Below are 18,951 nucleotides of genomic sequence, written 5' to 3'. Positions count from 1 at the left end.
TAGTAATTACCAATGCTGTTAATTTAGAGCAGCTGTGGCATAAACCTGACTGTGGTTAGGGTTAGGGTGCTCTAATACATTTGTATGTATATATATATATATGTTTCTTTTTTTTTTTTTTTTTTTTACACACCCGAAGTGAAAAGAGGCCAAATATCAAAGCAGGATATTAATCTGCAAAGAGGAACGAAGGCGGGCGGCACTAGCTCTCAATGCTAGCCACGCTGTAGAGAGTATATCAGGCTAACGTCACACCCTCTCTTCTTTGTGTTCTCTCGTCTTTAGACTAGTTTTTACTTTTCTAAATAAAGATTTAGGTTAAATCTACTGGGTAATTATACTGCTAAGAACATCCTAACTAATACTAGCTCAGTGACACACAGACTGTCTCTGTTAGACTGCGGTGCGTTCATGGTCTACTGCAAACTGTAGGATGGATTTGGATCGGTCGCTTGGATCGGTGCCGTCAGTCAGATATCCGATCTAATTATGTACATATCAGACCAAATTACAATACTGGATCGGATCGGTCTCATCCCTAGTAATTATAAGAAATGACTCTCACTGTTCATGTAGAAGAGCCGACTCTTTGAACTGGCTCACTGTGAACAACCCATCCCTAAAAGTTTCAAGTTTCAGAAACAAGCAGCTCCAACTTGAATGAGAGGAGGATGGTTGGAGCAGAAACAGGAAATCTGAGAGCGCTACTAAAACTAAAATGGCCTCCTTGTGCCTCTCAGCACAGCTTAGAGCACAAAGGCAGGTTTGATATAAAGACTTTGGAACTATAGTGACTCCATACGGGATTTTTTTCCTGAAGAACATTAAAATTTAAACAAAATTAATTTAAAATTTGTTCTCAGTTGAAAGGCCGTGTGTCCTCCTGAGTCATGTTCTAAACATAGCGAGGGGTGTCACCTCCAATTTCCATATACAGCGTGCACGCTGCAGAATGCCAGCAAGTCGTACTGCAGAGCAAATCGCTCCCTCTCTAGTCTATCAGAGCATTTCCATAGCGGCGTTCCAGACCGGCAGCGGCTCGTTTCAGATACGCTGCAGGTCTATTTTCAGCGCCGGCCGCTGCCAAACCTCGTAAATTCACTGTCGTTCAGAAAGCTCCAACCATGGAAGTCACAAGCGTAGAACATCCAGTTCTTTCAAAATAAAACACAGTGTACGGACTCCTGATCATAAATCATCACTATATCAACATTTCGTCTCATCCTGCAGCGAGAGCAAAGGGTCACCGAGAGGTCAGTGGGTCACAGAGCTACAACGGCACCATTGATGAGGAAAAGTTAACTTTTGGGGAAATTTAGCCAAAGAATTTAACAAAGAACCACAGATCCTTTCAGCAAACATGAACCTTTTAACTTCCTAATGTACTCACTCAATGGAGGAAGTGATAATATCATGGACTTATACTGGGAAGGATGAAAAATTAATCCCAAAGGGAAAATAGTCCACTGTTGCCTATATGAACTTGCAGTTCTCTCGTGATCTCTCTCTGATGATCAGGTCTGCGCGCCACAGAGCTGCGCTCTAGACTCATTTCCAGTGGGCGAGGTCGCTTTCCTTTGGTTGGAGACAAACCTGCGGCGCGTCAGTGCGCGCCATGGACGCTGAATTTTGAAATCGGAGGTAGCCCAGCAGCAAACCTCTGGTCCTGAAAAATGAAGCCAATGTTGAAGCGCGAAAAAAGGCAATACGGCGAGTGTCCACTAGAGGCTGGCTGCAGGAACGTCGGAAGTTCTGTACAGAACACCTGTTAGATAAACTGGTTTACAGCCTGGTTTACAGCCTGGTTTACAGCCTAGTTTACAGCCTGGTTTACAGCCTGGTTTACAGCCTGGTTTACAGCCTAGTTTACAGCCTAGTTTACAGCCTGGTTTACAGCCTGGTTTACAGCCTGGTTTACAGCCTGGTTTACAGCCTGGTTTACAGCCTGGTTTACAGCCTGGTTTACAGCCTGGTTTACAGCCTGGTTTACAGCCTGGTTTATAGCCTGGTTTACAGCCTGGTTTACAGCCTGGTTTACAGCCTGGTTCATAGCCTGGTTTACAGGTTTACAGCCTGGTTTACAGCCTGGTTTACAGCCTGGTTTACAGCCTGGTTCATAGCCTGGTTTACAGGTTTACAGCCTGGTTTACAGCCTGGTTTACAGCCTGGTTTACAGCCTGGTTTACAGCCTGGTTTATAGCCTGGTTTACAGCCTGGTTTACAGCCTGGTTTATAGCCTGGTTTACAGCCTGGTTTACAGCCTGGTTTACAGCCTGGTTTATAGCCTGGTTTACAGCCTGGTTTATAGCCTGGTTTACAGCCTGGTTTACAGCCTGGTTTACAGCCTGGTTTACAGCCTGGTTTACAGCCTGGTTTACAGCCTGGTTTATAGCCTGGTTTACAGCCTGGTTTACAGCCTGGTTTACAGCCTGGTTTACAGCCTGGTTTATAGCCTGGTTTACAGCCTGGTTTACAGCCTGGTTTACAGCCTGGTTTATAGCCTGGTTTATAGCCTGGTTTACAGCCTGGTTTATAGCCTGGTTTATAGCCTGGTTTACAGCCTGGTTTACAGCCTGGTTTACAGCCTGGTTTACAGCCTGGTTTATAGCCTGGTTTACAGCCTGGTTTACAGCCTGGTTTATAGCCTGGTTTACAGCCTGGTTTATAGCCTGGTTTACAGCCTGGTTTACAGCCTGGTTTATAGCCTGGTTTACAGCCTGGTTTATAGCCTGGTTTACAGCCTGGTTTACAGCCTGGTTTACAGCCTGGTTTATAGCCTGGTTTACAGCCTGGTTTACAGCCTCGTTTACAGCCTGGTTTACAGCCTGGTTTATAGCCTGGTTTACAGCCTGGTTTACAGCCTGGTTTATAGCCTGGTTTACAGCCTGGTTTATAGCCTGGTTTACAGCCTGGTTTACAGCCTGGTTTACAGCCTGGTTTATAGCCTGGTTTACAGCCTGGTTTACAGCCTGGTTTACAGCCTGGTTTACAGCCTGGTTTACAGCCTGGTTTACAGCCTGGTTTACAGCCTGGTTTACAGCCTGGTTTACAGCCTGGTTTACAGCCTGGTTTATAGCCTGGTTTATAGCCTGGTTTACAGCCTGGTTTATAGCCTGGTTTACAGCCTGGTTTACAGCCTGGTTTATAGCCTGGTTTATAGCCTGGTTTACAGCCTGGTTTATAGCCTGGTTTACAGCCTGGTTTACAGCCTGGTTTATAGCCTGGTTTACAGCCTGGTTTATAGCCTGGTTTACAGCCTGGTTTACAGCCTGGTTTATAGCCTGGTTTATAGCCTGGTTTACAGCCTGGTTTACAGCCTGGTTTATAGCCTGGTTTATAGCCTGGTTTACAGCCTGGTTTATAGCCTGGTTTACAGCCTGGTTTACAGCCTGGTTTATAGCCTGGTTTACAGCCTGGTTTATAGCCTGGTTTACAGCCTGGTTTACAGCCTGGTTTATAGCCTGGTTTACAGCCTGGTTTACAGCCTGGTTTACAGCCTGGTTTACAGCCTGGTTTACAGCCTGGTTTACAGCCTGGTTTACAGCCTGGTTTATAGCCTGGTTTACAGCCTGGTTTACAGCCTGGTTTATAGCCTGGTTTATAGCCTGGTTTACAGCCTGGTTTATAGCCTGGTTTATAGCCTGGTTTACAGCCTGGTTTACAGCCTGGTTTACAGCCTAGTTTACAGCCTGGTTTATAGCCTGGTTTACAGCCTGGTTTATAGCCTGGTTTACAGCCTGGTTTATAGCCTGGTTTATAGAAACCAAGCGTGTCTCGTTTGATTGACAGATATCTCGACAGGCAGGAGCTACCTGTCAACCAGGAGGCTAGCTTTAGCACTAGCTTAGCAGACAGGAAGTAGGGCTCAGTGGGCGGGGTCTAGGTTGATCTAAAGTTCAGATGAGACAGCGATATCAATATGGAGGCCGCCACGGATTATCTTCAGGAGCAGTTTTATAATCTGACAGTCTCTCTACAGTCTGAGTGTGACTCAGAGAGTGATGAGGTCCAAACTGGGTCTGTTAGACCAGAACCAGGAAATGTTCTGTCTATACCTGCTTTATACCCTCATACTTTAGACCAGTACTGTCAACTCTACCACAGCAGAGTCTAGATCTAACCTTCAGGGATTAACAGGGTCAACTTTGATCCATAAACACTCATCCTCTTTTCCAGCAGTAATAAAGTATGATTATATGATCTAAAAATCCTAAAGTTTTAAGGCTTAAAATCTGAGATATAATGTCAAACTTATCGGTGTAAAAGGTTAAAACACAAATTAAATGTCAAAAATCATGTGTTAAAGGGTAAATATATGGGATAGAAAGTCCAAATCATGAAATTAAAGGTCAAAACTTGAGACAAAATTGAAAATCATGAGTCTAAAAGGTCAGAATATGAATTAGGATTTTAAATTGTGAGTCTAAAAGGTCAAAATATGAATTAGGATTTTAAATTGTGAGTCTAAAAGGTCAAAATATGGGATTAAAGCCAAAGTTTTGAGATAAAAAGGTAAAAATATGAGAGCAAATTTGAAAAAAATGAGTTAAAATGGTGAAAATATGACCTAAGATTATAATTTTTGAATCTCAAAGGTCAACATGTGAATTATAAAGTCAAAATAATATGTTTAAGTCTTATGATGCAAAATTGAAAATATTAAATTAAAATGCGAAATAATTTCTTTCACCGCATTCCTGATTTTTAAGCTATTTTTACTCTTCTTCCATTCTTTATTTCTTAAGAAGGATCACTGAAAAAATGTTTTACTGATCCTACTTAATTTTATTCATTTTAGTAGTTGCACACAATATGTTTATCTAGATCTAGATAGAACGTTTTTGTTGACTGAACTTAATGTTTTTAAGTAATCTCAGATGAATAATACAGGTAAGTTTAACTTAATAATTTTGTGTAGCAGGTGCAGATTTTTTAAGAAAAGTCAACTAAACCTAGGTTAAACAGACTCAAATGAACGGAGTTGAATTGATTCAATTTGATCAATTTTAGCAGTTGCACAAAAGAAATTTGCCTAGATTCCACATACATTTTTTAAGTTGACTCAACTTATTATTTTTAAGTAATTCAAAATTAGAATTAGAGGTGCATTTGCTCAAATTAAGTATACTGTAAAAGTAGGTAACTGCTTACCTTAAAATGTCGAACAGTGCTCACTGATGGTGTTGTTCGTGTTATCATTTCCCCTAAGGTGGACTGACTTGTGCAGTTATTTGCAGCAATGACTGTTAGTCATCCGTTGAACTAGTAGGTGAAGTTTCATCAATCTCAGTGTGCCATCCAGCATTCATTGACATTAACAACAGTAACATCGCCCCCTGTAGGCGGGACGACTTTACATTGAAACAGCAACTTCACTCATGGTGCATTTTATTTAATTATTGTATTTAACCTTTATTTAACCAGGAGAAAACCTCGTTGAGATTAAAAATCTCTTTTTCAAGGGTGTCCTGGCCGAGACAGCAGCAGCAGCAGGTTCAGTGCCCAAAGGCATTCTGGGAAAACTGCAGATTTGTCAAAACTCAAATAATTTGAGTAATAACCAAGTGTTGGCTACGTCTTGATATCCATGGCTATAACCTTATGCAAACAAGCAATATGTGATTTAAAAAAATACTTAGAACAGGAACTAATTTAACTTTCTGACACAAGCTTCACCACCAATAACAGTAAAGTCCATAATTACTGAAAAACAGGTGAGTAAATGGCGGTTTCTCCCTGCACATGCTCAGACAGGGCAGTATGTGGTCCTCATTTGAACACAATTTTTTTATGTTCCTGGTACACATTAAAATCAACTAGCCTGAAGACATTTTTAAGATTACTTTTACATAATTAAAATCACTTTAGTTTAACACAACTTTTTTAATGTTTTTTTAACACATTTCAAACCAACACAGTTTTATTAGGTTACTTTTGCACAATTAAAATCAACTCATTTGAAATGGAGACAGCACATTTTGAAATTAGTCCAAAAATATCAGATGGATTGAATTACACATTTAAATCAGTGAAACAAATGTAATAATTATACGCTACTAATACTAAGGGTCAAAATCTGTTTTTTAGTGATATTTTAAATCAAGGTTAAGTTTAGACGTTTATACTGGAGGAAAGCTGCAGAACTCACACTGGTGAGCCAGTTATAATAAAAATATGATGCGATCTAGCGGGCCGGGTAAAGCTGTACCACGGGCCAGATTTGGTTCCCAGGCCTTGAGTTTGACACCCCTGCTCTGGACTCATTAATAGTCCCTATCAGGTCGTTAGGTTTCTCATAAAGTTTGTTTGTACTGCTGAAAAAAGCCTAGCAGATATTTAAAAAGAAATAAATTCACATGTCAGAGTAAGAGATGGAAAATCTAAATGACTGCAGTGCAGTGAACGACGCCGCTGTCATGAGCTCTTTAATGGAGGTTTTTCTGACACTGATCCTGGAGAACCGAGCGCTCTTTATGTTCTGGACTGATTACAAACTGCAGGTTACTGAGGCGTCTCCTTGGTGCAGGGCGAAGATCCAGGAGGAATCCATCCATATTGATGCTTCAGTAATGGCGTTTTCATTACTCATTAGCAGCAGTCAAGCTGTCAGATCAATGAGAGCCTTACTCTGGTAACAAGCCAGAGCTTTGTTTAACATCAGCGCTAAAACCCGGTAATAAAACCAGAGCCATAAATATGACGGGGCAGGAACTGAGGGAACATGATGGTGTTACTTTAAACCTGGTTCTGTAGATAGATATGGAACAGCACTGTGCTTGGGGTCTGTAGAGTCTGTAAACGGGGTTAAACCAGTACCCCAGAATCAGCAGTCTTTAGTTTATCCTGAGGGCCGCATACAGGACCAACGCCTGACCAAACACAACAGAAGGCTTCAGGCTGGTTCAGGGTCTGGGGGTTTCAGGCTTGTCGCTCCCTGTTATTTTTCCAGATAATAAAAGTCAAACCTGAGCTTGTCTCCTGATTGGTTAATACATCCAGTTAAACATCAGCTTTGATTGATTCTAAAACCAAATAAATAACACTGGTTAAAGCAGGTAGGTGGAGGTACCACGACTGTGTGACGTCACATGATCATCAGGAACAGCATGTTGTACTTCTACAGCTCACTTGTCAGGTTATTGTGGTAACCCCAGAGGAGACCAAACAACCACCTGGTCTAGACCAGACCTCTGATCCAAAACCAGTAAAGACCAGTGAGAGTGAGTAGACTGGGAAACATCCCCATCCAGACGTTGTCCACTCTGACATCTCACAAAGATGGCAGCAACTTAGACGAGGCTTCGACACTTCACTGTCTAAAAGTCGTACTGCCTTCTCTGTCTCATCCTCGGTAAATGTGTCATAACTATTCACTTAAACAGCTGTTCCCTTTAAACTAATGACACACTTAAATTTCCCCTGGGGAACGATCAAGGATTGTGTTAGATTTATGCAATGTTATATACTGTGATATAAGATATATTGATTTATGTTTAATGTTACATAATGTTAGTGGTCTGTTCGTGAAAGGGTGTGATTTTATGTAATGTTATGTTAGTGTTAGGTTATGTAATATAATGTTAGTGTTTCATTATGTCATATTATGTTAGTGATACATTGTGTTAGTGTAACACTATGTAATATTATATTAGTGTTTTGTAATTTTATGTTATTCTTATGTTAGCGTTACATAATGTAATGTTATGTTAGTGTTGTTATGTAATGGTATGTTAGTGTCACATTGTGTAATGTTATTGTTTTTCCTTATTTTTCTTTATTTATTTGTAAATGTAGTGTTATTTACAGAAGAGAATTCATACTGCATTCCCCACCTACCCACTCCCCTCACATAGCAACAGGAAGGGTAAAATTAAACAGAAAAGAAAGAGAAAAAAGAAAAAAAAAAGAAAAAATTAATAATAAAATAAAAAAATCTCTACATAAACATCTGCATGTACATTATATGCACCATACACACATATACACATGCAGGTAAATCAAATGTCATTTCTGAAGTTTCCACAGTTTCAAAATTCATCATCTCAGAAAAAATTCAATCTGCCTCATCCTTTGTGCAAAAGAGCGAGAAAATCGTCCCATACCTCATTAAAGGCTTTTGGGTTCTTCTTCAAATTATAGACTATTTTTTTCTGGAGGAATATAAGATGTAAGCTCGTTCAACCACATATTTAAGCATGGTGATGTAACACTTTTCCATTTGAAGGCAATACACTTAACTGCAGCTATCAAGGCCATTTTAACAAATCTGATATTATATTCACAAGGTAAAGGTAGTATGGAATCATCTCCTAGTAATACTAACCTTGGATTTAAAGCAAACTCAAAATCAGTCACTTTTTCAATAGTGTCTTTAACATTTTTCCAAAACTCATTCAAATGGGAGCACGACCAAAACATATGAACAAGAGAGCCAGTCTCAATTTTGCATCTGGGGCACAAAGCGGAGAGATCGGGGTTCATTTTGTTTAGACGTTGTGGTGTATAATATACTCGATGAATCAAATTAAATGTTGCAGTCTATGACGACTGTTAAATGAAAATGTCTGGCTCTTTCGACAGATTGCTTTCCACTGTTCATCCTTAATTTCAACCCCAAGATCTTGCTCCTGTTTAAGCTTTGGCCCTACTGGACCACAAACAGAAAACTTCAATAATATTTTGTACATAAATAAAACAAATTTCTTTACATCTTTACCCACTATATTAGCGTCCATTTCCAAAGGATATAAAGGCATTAGTTTACCACCCTGTTGAACTCTAATATAGTCTCTAACCTGTAGGTACTTAAAAAAATGCCTGGGATCCAGGTGAAATTTTGACCTTAAGTGTTCAAAGGATAGTAACATGCCATTATCAAATAAGTCACCAAATGTCCGCAAACCTTTACTATACCACAACAAACAGGATTCATCCTTTAATATCTCAGGTAGAGCTGGGTTTGCATAAAAGGGCGTAGCTGTATTGATCGACTGAAGGTTTTTCGTCTTTTTCCTAATGTCTTTTTCCTGTAATGTTATTGTTACGTGATGTGATGTAATGTTATGTTAGTGTTACGTTACATAATGCTATGTTAGTGTTATGTAATTTAATGTTAATGTATTGTTATGTAATGTAATGTTACTGTCTCATTATGTAATGTTATTGTTATGTTATGTAATGTTATGTTAGTGTCTCGTTATGTAATGTTATTGTTACGTGATATAATCTTATGCTAGTGTTAAGTTATGTAATGTTATGTTAGTGTTTCATTATGTAATGTTATGTTAGTGTTACGTTATGTTATGTTAGTGTTTCGTTATGTAATGTTATGTTAGTGTTATGTAATTTTATGTTATTCTTATGTTAGTGTTACGTAATGGAATGTTATGTTGGTGTTACATTTTGTAATGTTATGTTGGTGTTACGTTATGTAATGTTATGTTGGTGTTACGTTATGTAATGTTATGTCAGTGTTAGGTTATGTAATATGTGAGTGTTACGTTATGTAATACACTGTTAATGTTACATTATGTATTATTATGTTAGTGATACATTGTGTTAGTGTTACGCTATGTAATATTATGTTAGTGTTATGTAATGTTATGTAGTCTTATGTTAGTGTTACATAATGGAATGTTATGTTAGTGTTACATAATGCAATGTTATGTTGGTGTTACATTATGTAATGTTATGTTAGTGTTGTTATGTAATGTTATTGTTACGTGATGTAATGTAATTTTATGTTAGTGATACGTTATGTGATGCTATGTTAGTGTTATGTAATTTTATGTTAATGTAATGTTATGTAATGTTATGTTATTGTTATGTTATATAGTGTTATGTTAGTGTCTCGTTATGTAATGTTATTGTTATGTGATATAATGTTATGCTAGTGTTATGTAATGTTATGTTAATGTTATGTTATGTTATGTAATGTTATGTTATTGTTATGTAATTTTATGTTAGTGTTACATTATGTAATGTTACGTCAGTGTTATGCATCAATGGAAGTGTTAAGGGACATTCCTTTACGTTTTGTTATGTAATGTTATGTGACGTTACACTTGTGAGTGTTATGTAATGTCAATGTTGGTTATATTGGTGGTGGGATGTGATGTTATGTTGTGATAGTGTAACATTACACCATGTTACATTCCTTTACGGACTGTAACATAATGTTGTGTTGTCTCAGCAGTGTGTTTCATTATGAGGTGTTATGGCAGCAACATGAGCAGACCTCTATATAACTTTAAATAGAAAGACGCCTGTTGAACCAATCAGAATGTACGGTTCGATTGAACTGAACTGAAAGTAAACATGAGGCCTGACTCTGCCTGTGTCTCTGTCTCCAGATCGAGGACATGCAGTGGCCTCGGGGGGAGCAGGACATCCCCACGTCCGTGTGCAGCCTTCCCTGCCGGACCGGAGAGAGGAAGAAGGTGGTCAAAGGCATGCCGTGCTGCTGGCACTGTGAACCCTGCGACGGCTACCAGTACCGGTCTGACGAGTTCTCCTGTAAACTCTGTCCCTACAACATGAGGCCCAACGCCAACCGCACGCTCTGCCAGCCCATACCCATCATCAAACTGGAGTGGCACTCGCCCTGGGCCGTCATTCCCGTTTTCCTGGCCATGCTCGGGATCATCGCGACCATCGGCGTCATGGCTACTTTCATCCGGTACAACGACACGCCGATAGTCCGAGCGTCGGGCCGAGAGCTGAGCTACGTCCTCCTGACGGGGATATTTTTATGTTACATCATTACGTTCCTCATGATCGCTAAGCCAGATGTGGGCGTGTGCTCCTTCAGGCGGATTTTCCTCGGTCTGGGTATGTGCATCAGCTACGCCGCTCTCCTCACCAAAACCAACCGCATCTACCGGATCTTTGAGCAGGGGAAGAAGTCGGTGACGGCGCCCAGGCTGATCAGCCCCACCTCACAGCTGGCCATCACCTCCAGCCTCATCTCAGTGCAGCTGCTGGGGGTCTTCATCTGGTTCGTGGTGGATCCGCCCAACACCATCATCGACTATGACGAGCAGAAGACCTTTAACCCGGATCTAGCTCGAGGAGTGTTGAAATGCGACATCACGGATCTTCAGATTATCTGTTCGTTGGGATACAGTATCTTATTGATGGTGACATGTACTGTTTACGCCATAAAGACTCGCGGCGTGCCCGAGAATTTTAACGAGGCCAAGCCCATCGGGTTCACCATGTACACCACCTGCATCGTGTGGCTGGCCTTTATACCCATCTTCTTTGGCACGGCTCAGTCTGCAGAAAAGGTAAGAGGCGAAGGATGAATGCATGGAGACGGCTGTGAAAGATGATGAAAGGTGCACGGAGATGAATGAGGAGATGGATGGTTAAACTCTCAGGCAACTGAAGTTTTATTTTGGTGACTGAAATAGTTGAGTCGCTGGTTTGTTGATTGAAAAAAAAGGACACAGAGATCTGAGGTTGTCAGACATTTTTCAGGGTCGTTTACTGCTGTCTAAAAGTAAATGGAAGTGCAGGATGGAGGTGAAGGATTGCTTTTCACTCCATGTCATAAAGGAGGGGTTTCAGTGGCGAAGATGGGAGAGCGAATGACTTTTCAGGCCCTAGTTTGTGAGTTCTGGCTTTCCTTGGAAGTAGGAAGCATGCTGGATGAATGACTAGAGCATGAATATAAACCATGCTTCAAAGCTAGGATCGCAGTAGAGCTGCTTATTCTTCTAACTGCTATTACATAATGGCTCACTTTAGTATTAAATGATATTTGAAAGGTTAACAAAGTTTGCAACAGTGCTGCTACTACATTTTGACTTGTCAACTCTCAGAGTAGTGGTTTGCTGCCTCGCTGTTGTGAACCTAAGACATCTCCACGTGTCAGAGCGTGCTCCTTCCTCCTCAGCACAGTATGACGTCGCTTTTACCCTCACCGCCATGTTCTCTCTGCTCATCATCTTTCCCCCATGAAACTGCAGCTGAAACTCCACCATGTACTGTTACTGCCTCCATCCTGTTTATCTGCATGTCCTCCTGCTGACCCGTGTGTGGTTACCATGGTAACAGTGAGTGACAGCAGAGCGCCGTATGAAAGGATGAGAAATAACAGATGAGCTAGAGGTGTTAGTCTGCAGCTTCATCAATGAAGTCAGTGCAGGGCTGATATGAATGCTGGGTTACAACCACAGTTCCAGAAAAGTTGGGTCGCTGCATAGGTGTAAAAAAAAACAGAAGTCAGAGATCGTCAAATCTCATAAACCCGTGTTTGATTCACAAGAGAACAGAAACAACCATGTTAGGAAAAATATCAGCTCATTTTGAATCTGAGAGCAGCAACAGATTTCAAAAAAGTAGGGACAGGGCCTCAAAAGGCTAGAAAAGTAAGTGATACTAATGAAAAACAGCTGAAGGAGCATTTTTGATTTTTTTTTTTTACATTAATTGGCAAATTTAATGCACAGAGGCACAGATCCACTCAGATTTCTCCTTGCTAATAGTGCGAGAATTACTCCCAGAAAAGGCTTTCTGACTAAACCAGTCAAGAATTAACGCTGATTATTAGAGCCCAACCAGTGTGGGATTTTTGGGGTTGATGCCAATACCGATGCTGGGGGCTAAAAAACACTAATATCCGATATACCGGCCAGTATATGTAATAAACACGTGGATATACACAGGATATATACTGTACATAAACACACATGTGGACATGTGAATTAACAGTTGCATTTATCTTTGTTTATTTCACAAAGATGCAACTTAGACGTTAAAACGCTCTCTAAAACTTAGGTGGAAAACTAGCATGCTCTGTCCTAACAGCGCATTTCCGTGAGGACGTGATTGTCATGGGGCACTAAAGCGTAAAAGCGTAGTGTTGCACTGAGCTGCCTGTGAGTGCTTAGGATGGGGAGGGACCCACGGCAGCACCCGCTGCTCACTGAGAAGAGCAACAACAATACGTGCTTTCACGTCAGAGTCTCCTAAACTCTCCAATAACACCAGAAAAAATGGCTAGATTTGTCACTAGTCGCTTTTTTGAAAAAGAGTCGCTAGAGGGGTCTGAAAACTCGCTAAATACAGCGACAAAGTTGCTAAGTTGGCAACACTGAGTGGGGGAGAGCTGCTGCTGAACTCTGTGTGTGAGGGGGAGGGGACAGGCACTCAGGCTGAGTTCAGCAGGGACACACAGGAGCAGAGCGCAGCAAAGAGTTAACATATCAGCTACATGTTGGCCGATGTTGATTAATCTGTGATACGCTATAATCAGCCCATCAATAAATCAGTCGGGCTCTACTGATTATACACAGATGCAAAAACGGCCATGATTTTTGCTGGCTCAGCGCATTGAGTGTGTGTTTTTCCACAGACTGAGTGTCACATCTTAGATCACTGACGCTATAATGAGAGCACTGTTTATTGCTGTTTATTTTGAGTTCCCCGTGTTTGGAGCTAAAGATGTGCTAAAAGCCGCTCTTTTCTTTAGTTGATCTGCCCTGGAGTGTTATTTTCTGAGAAATTAAAATGTACTTCTAACTCTAGGCTACTAAATCCTTCTCACTGCAGGTGTCTGTAGGAGACGTTTACTGTTTTAGTGATTGATTCGTTTAAATTCACCTTAAATACTTCCTTAATTTGACCTTTAAAATGACGTCATCAGGGCCCGTGTGCAAGAATGGAGTCAAACTCTTCACCACAAATGGCTCATTTATACAGATCCAACGACTGTCTTAGAAATATTAACCCTTCCATCTCCACAGGAGGGGCGTGGCTAACTCAATGAACAGCTTCACTCATGGTGCAACAGTGTCCAACATCGAAACAACAACGATTCATCAGAAACATGAGAATCCAGCAGTGATCGCTGACAACTGGCAACATCTGAACACATATTAAATCTTTACCCCAGGGCATCATGGGAAAACTCTGCCTACATTTCCACAGACTTTAGATGGCAGTGGGCGGAGCTTTGACCAGTTGACTCTAAATCTTCACTCCAGTTTTACTGGGTAGCGGTATAGAACCAGCAGAGCACTGAAAGATGAAAATGACAGTCTGTTAAGGAGGGAACAGTTCAGGGTGTAAATAAAAAGGACGTTTGTTTTCTAATGAAGACTCTGATTGGATGTTTCCTGTCGTTAGATGCTGGGGTCTGTTAAAAAGGAGTCATGAAACCAGAAACAACCATTTAGTCTAACCCAGTATTACCAAGGGTCTGGAGAGGAAGACCATGGTCCACAGTATCAAACACACTAATGGGGGGGGTCAGGTACTGTTCTGAATCCAGTCAGCCATTTAAACAACTTAGAAACATAAAATCAAACCTAAAAATATGAGGGACGATAATATCGGTGTGCAAACACGATTGAAACAACATGAGACTTTTTTTTTTTTTTTAATTCTGATGAAAAACAGGTAAGGTGAAGGTCTTACCGGCTGTTAAGTGTAGGAACGTTACATCTCTACCTCTGTGGTTGTTCTCCAGAGTTTAGAGCACGGGTGTCAAACTCAAGGCCCGGGGGCCAAATCCGGCCTGTGGAACAGTTAGATTCGGCCCCCAAGATGGTCTCATATTTCTGTTCTAACCGTCCCATCAGTCTGAGGTCTGCAGATTTCCTCACGTATAAAAATGTGAACTTATCCTGATGATTTAAGATTTCCTTGTTCAGTCACAAAATCTGAAAAAGTAAGGAGTAAAAATATTTAGATAAGAAGTCAAGAATGTGGGGAAAGAAATTAATTTGTGTTTTAATTTCACATTTTCAATTTAGCATCTCACAATTAGGACTCAAACTTAGGATTTTAACTTTTAATTTTGTACTGAGAGCATTTCAACTCTTAATTTTAAATTCTAATATAATATTTTGGGCTTTTAGATTCATAATTTAAAATTTTAAGCCCCTTTTAAGACCTTTTTAACTAATTATTTTGTATTTTATCTCAAATTTTCATCTCCAGACTTTGACTTCATAATCCCACAGTCTGACCTTTTAGACTCACAATTTAAAATTTTGAAACATATTTGAACTTTTAGTTTCATGATTACATATTTTATTTCATATTTTGACCTTTTTGAACTAACAGATTAACTTTTCTCAGATCATCAGCCTTTAAACTGATCTTTTTAACTTTTTTAAACCTTTAAAGCCTGAAAACACAAATAATAGCCAGAAAATTTTCATTTTTTGGAACTGAAACGTTTATTCAACTTTCTACTGATTTTTTTTTTTTTTTTTAAATCCAAATTTCCATAAAATTTAACAGATATATTTTTTGTATCTCATTTCATTCATTAGGTGTTGTTGGTAACTGATAATCCACTTGAGGGTATTTTTATCATTTATCAGATTTTATTCAGAAGTTTTTTGAGTAATTTATTGATCATATTGATTAGATAGAGGTATCATAAAAGTATATATCAAATATGATACAACAGGCTTGAAGGGGTTAACCTCAAAATCATTTATCATCCCTGCTACTTTTTTTTTTAATTTTCATATTTTATTACTGGTGAAATGAGGTTTAGAGTTTCTGGTTAAAAGGTGACCCTGTTAGGCCCTCAGGTTAGTCCTGAGTCCAGAATCCGGCCCCTGCTGTGGTTGACTTTGACACCGTGGTGTAGAGGATGAGGTTAGAGATGTTTCTAGAACAGAGGGAGCAGACAGACAGCGTTCAGTAATCTCTGAGCAGTAAACACAGGCCCAGCACAGCTGCAGTAATGATTATTTATCCCTGATGGACTTTCTCTTCCTCTTATTAAAACTGCCCACAGATTGTGCTTCACATTTTCACTGGGGCTCTTTTCATTTAGCAACAGTTTTCATCACATTTGTGATAAGCCCTAAAGGTCATGCAATTATTGGAGGAACCTTTAAGTAACTAATAACTTTTCTACATCCTCTAACTTTACTCACATTAAATGGAAAATTGAGTTTCAGCCTGCGGCACTCACTGGAAATGAGCTAATTGTACCAGCGTCTGGAAGTTTAAATAACCTGGAATAACCCCAAAAACACCGCCACAGCTGGTACCCCCCCGACAGACCCAGCTGAACACCTGAGGACTGCACCTGCTGTTTCACCAGGGCAGAATGTGATAGGACCAAACAACACCCGGGGTCTCTGCAGGAATATGTCACTGTAATGGTTCCATGTGTTCCAGACTGCCTGAGCATCAGGCTTCATCTGGATTTAGGCTGACGTGAAACTAAACCACCATTACGGCTTTTCTCCCCCACCAGTCATTTCTCTGCAGACTCAGACTCTGCGGCCTCCTCTCTCTCTCACAGAGGGGATGAGATTATTTAGTGGTGGCAGGTCGGCTCATCTGGACGCCTGCAGGCTGATAAATGTGGACAGGACACTGATAGTCAGCCTCTAATGCTCTGTATGACAGGGATTTCTGCCTTATTGTGATCTGCTGCTGATCTGTGATTGCAGCGGAGTGGAGCGTGTTTTCATCCCCTTTTTTTACACTCAGGGGAAAACTGGTGAAGTTTTAAAAGAAAATTCCCCGAGGCTGATAAAGAAAATTCTGCAGTTAGACTCGTTGGATTTTAATTTTCTCTGATGAAGCGTCTCTGCAAACACGGTCGGACATTTTACTGAGGCTGCAGGATTAATCTAAAAACGCTCCAGTTCATACAAGAAGAACACGCCCCCTTCACATGGTCATGCACAGCCCAGCTCTAGAAAAGCAGGAACAGGACCAGGTCTACCAGTGTGGAGCATCCTCTCTTCTTTAACAACAGTCTGGGAAGTGAGGAGGCCAGCTGAAGGAGAGGAATGTTGTCCCATTCTTGTCTGATGTAGGATTCTATCTGGGTCTTCTTTGCTCCAAATGTTTTCTGTTGGTGAAAGGTCTGGACTGCAGGCAGACCACTTCAGGACCTGGACTCTCCTCCTGTGAAGCCATGCTGTTGTGATGGATGTGGTCTGTGGTTCAGCATGGTCTTGCTGAAATAGTGGCGGCCTTCCCTGACAGAGACGTTGGCTGGATGGGAGCATATGTTGCTCTAAAGCAGGGGTGTCAGAGTCAAAAATAATAATACTGATGCTCTGATGATAAATGATTTTGAGATTAAAAGTTCAACATGATGAGTCAAAAACTCAAAATCTGAGATAAAAAGTCAAACTTATAAGTTTTAAAGGTAAAAACATGACATTTAAAGTCAAAATTATGTTTTTAAAAGGCAAAATATGAGCTAAAATATTGAAACTATGATTTTTTTAACAGTCAAAAATGAGATAAAATCAAAGTTAGGAGTTGAAATGGCCAGAAAAACTGAGAAAAAATTCTCAATCATGATATTTAACAGTCAAAATATCAGATAAACATAGAAATTGTGACTGAAAATGTCAAAATATGAGATTAAATTTCAAAATCATGAGTTTTAAAAGTCAAAATATGAAAAAAAATTAAAAGTCATGAGTTTTAAAGATAATAAAGGATATAAAAGTCAAAGTTAGGAGTTGAAAAAGGTCAAAACATGAAATTAAAGTCAAAATTATGAATCTAAAAGATAAAAACATGAGATAAAAAGTCAAAGTTATGGGATGTAAAGGTTAAAATATGAAATAAACGGTCAAAACCATAACTTTTGGTCATAACTGTGAGATGCAAAATTGAGCATATAGAGAAAACACAAATTTCTCCTACATTCCTTTTTTTTAATCACTTTTAATTTTTATGACTCAACAAAGATTTTATAAATCATCAAGGTTAAGTTTACATTTTTATACTGGAGGAAATCTGCAGACCTGAACTGGTGGACCAGTTCTAATGAACATATCATATGATCTGGAGGGCCGGGTCTAACTGCACCACAGGCCGGATTTGGCCCCCGGGCCTTGAGTTTGACACCCCTGCTCTAAAAGCTCTTTCTACTTTCCAGCATTGATAGTTCCTTTCCAGATGTTAGAGCTGCCCACGCCATAGGCACTGATGCAACCCCATCATACCATACCAGACCATCAGAGATGCAGGCTTTAGACCTGAGCCAGGAGAACCAGCTGGATGCTCCTGATCCTCTTTAGTCCACAGGACACGGCGTCCAAGGTTTCCTCTGACCACAGAACAGTTTTTCATGTTTCCTCTGACCACAGAACAGTTTTCCATGTTTCCTCTGACCACAGAACAGTTTTCCATGTTTCCTCAGTCCATGTTAAATGAGCTTTGGTCCAGAGAAGATGGACCTCAGTGTTTCTGGATCCTGGTCACATATGGCTTCTTCTCTCCATGATCCAGATTTTACAGATGAGGTTGTTTTTGGTTACTTTCGTTTCATTTTTACAGTTATCTGTTTAAATGATTGGTTATAAATACAGCTGTTATAAGTGAAACATCAGGATCATTAAAGCCTGAAGATTTCTCTGAAAACTAAAATGTTCCTCTCATAAACTCCACTGCAGATAAAGAAAAAGTTAAAGTTTGATCTTTAACACCTGGAAGAGGAATCTAGCCAAATCTAACCCTGCATTAACAGAGGAATCACTGAAATCATCCACCATATTCTCAATACCTCCACTAACTCAACCGTCATTTTTAATTTTCTTGCTTCTAAAAATTCTTAGTATTTAGATCATTTTATGAAGGAGGGTCCAGGTAAATGTTTAATAACTGTTTGGGTTCAACTTTTCATCACAGGCTGCTGACGGGTGTAAAGTTTTCTGCAGAGACGGCGGTCGGTGTGGAGGAATATGGAACACGTCTGCAGTCAGGCTGCCACACTCCTCCTAATGTGATTAATTTCTGCAGCGTTACCGGTAGAGTAAATTTAAACGACTTTCTGATTAAGTCTAAATATCCTTGTAATACTTAAGTGATTGAAGTGTTGGTGTGGCACTGAGCAGCAGCCAGAGGCAGAGATTAGGACGGCTCTGCTGCTCCAACATCCCCGAGGAGGATGTCGGCGTTATCAGCAGGTACGAGCATCCGGGCCGACACGCCGCGCTCCGAGGG

General features: G+C 40.2%; 1 protein-coding gene across 1 annotated transcript in view; it reads left to right on the top strand.

Moving 5' to 3' along the window:
• The window catches only part of LOC121506940 (metabotropic glutamate receptor 7), a 449,909-nt gene that overhangs the window by 367,198 nt on the left and 63,760 nt on the right, over positions 1-18,951 (top strand). Inside the window, exon 8 of the mRNA XM_041783000.1 lies at positions 10,353-11,288. Coding sequence (XP_041638934.1) covers positions 10,353-11,288 — 936 coding nt within the window. The remainder of the gene's footprint in view (positions 1-10,352; positions 11,289-18,951) is intronic.

The sequence above is a fragment of the Cheilinus undulatus genome, linkage group 3, assembly GCF_018320785.1.
Source record: "Cheilinus undulatus linkage group 3, ASM1832078v1, whole genome shotgun sequence".
Lineage (NCBI taxonomy): Eukaryota > Metazoa > Chordata > Actinopteri > Labriformes > Labridae > Cheilinus > Cheilinus undulatus.
This window is presented reverse-complemented; position numbering and strand designations above follow the sequence as displayed.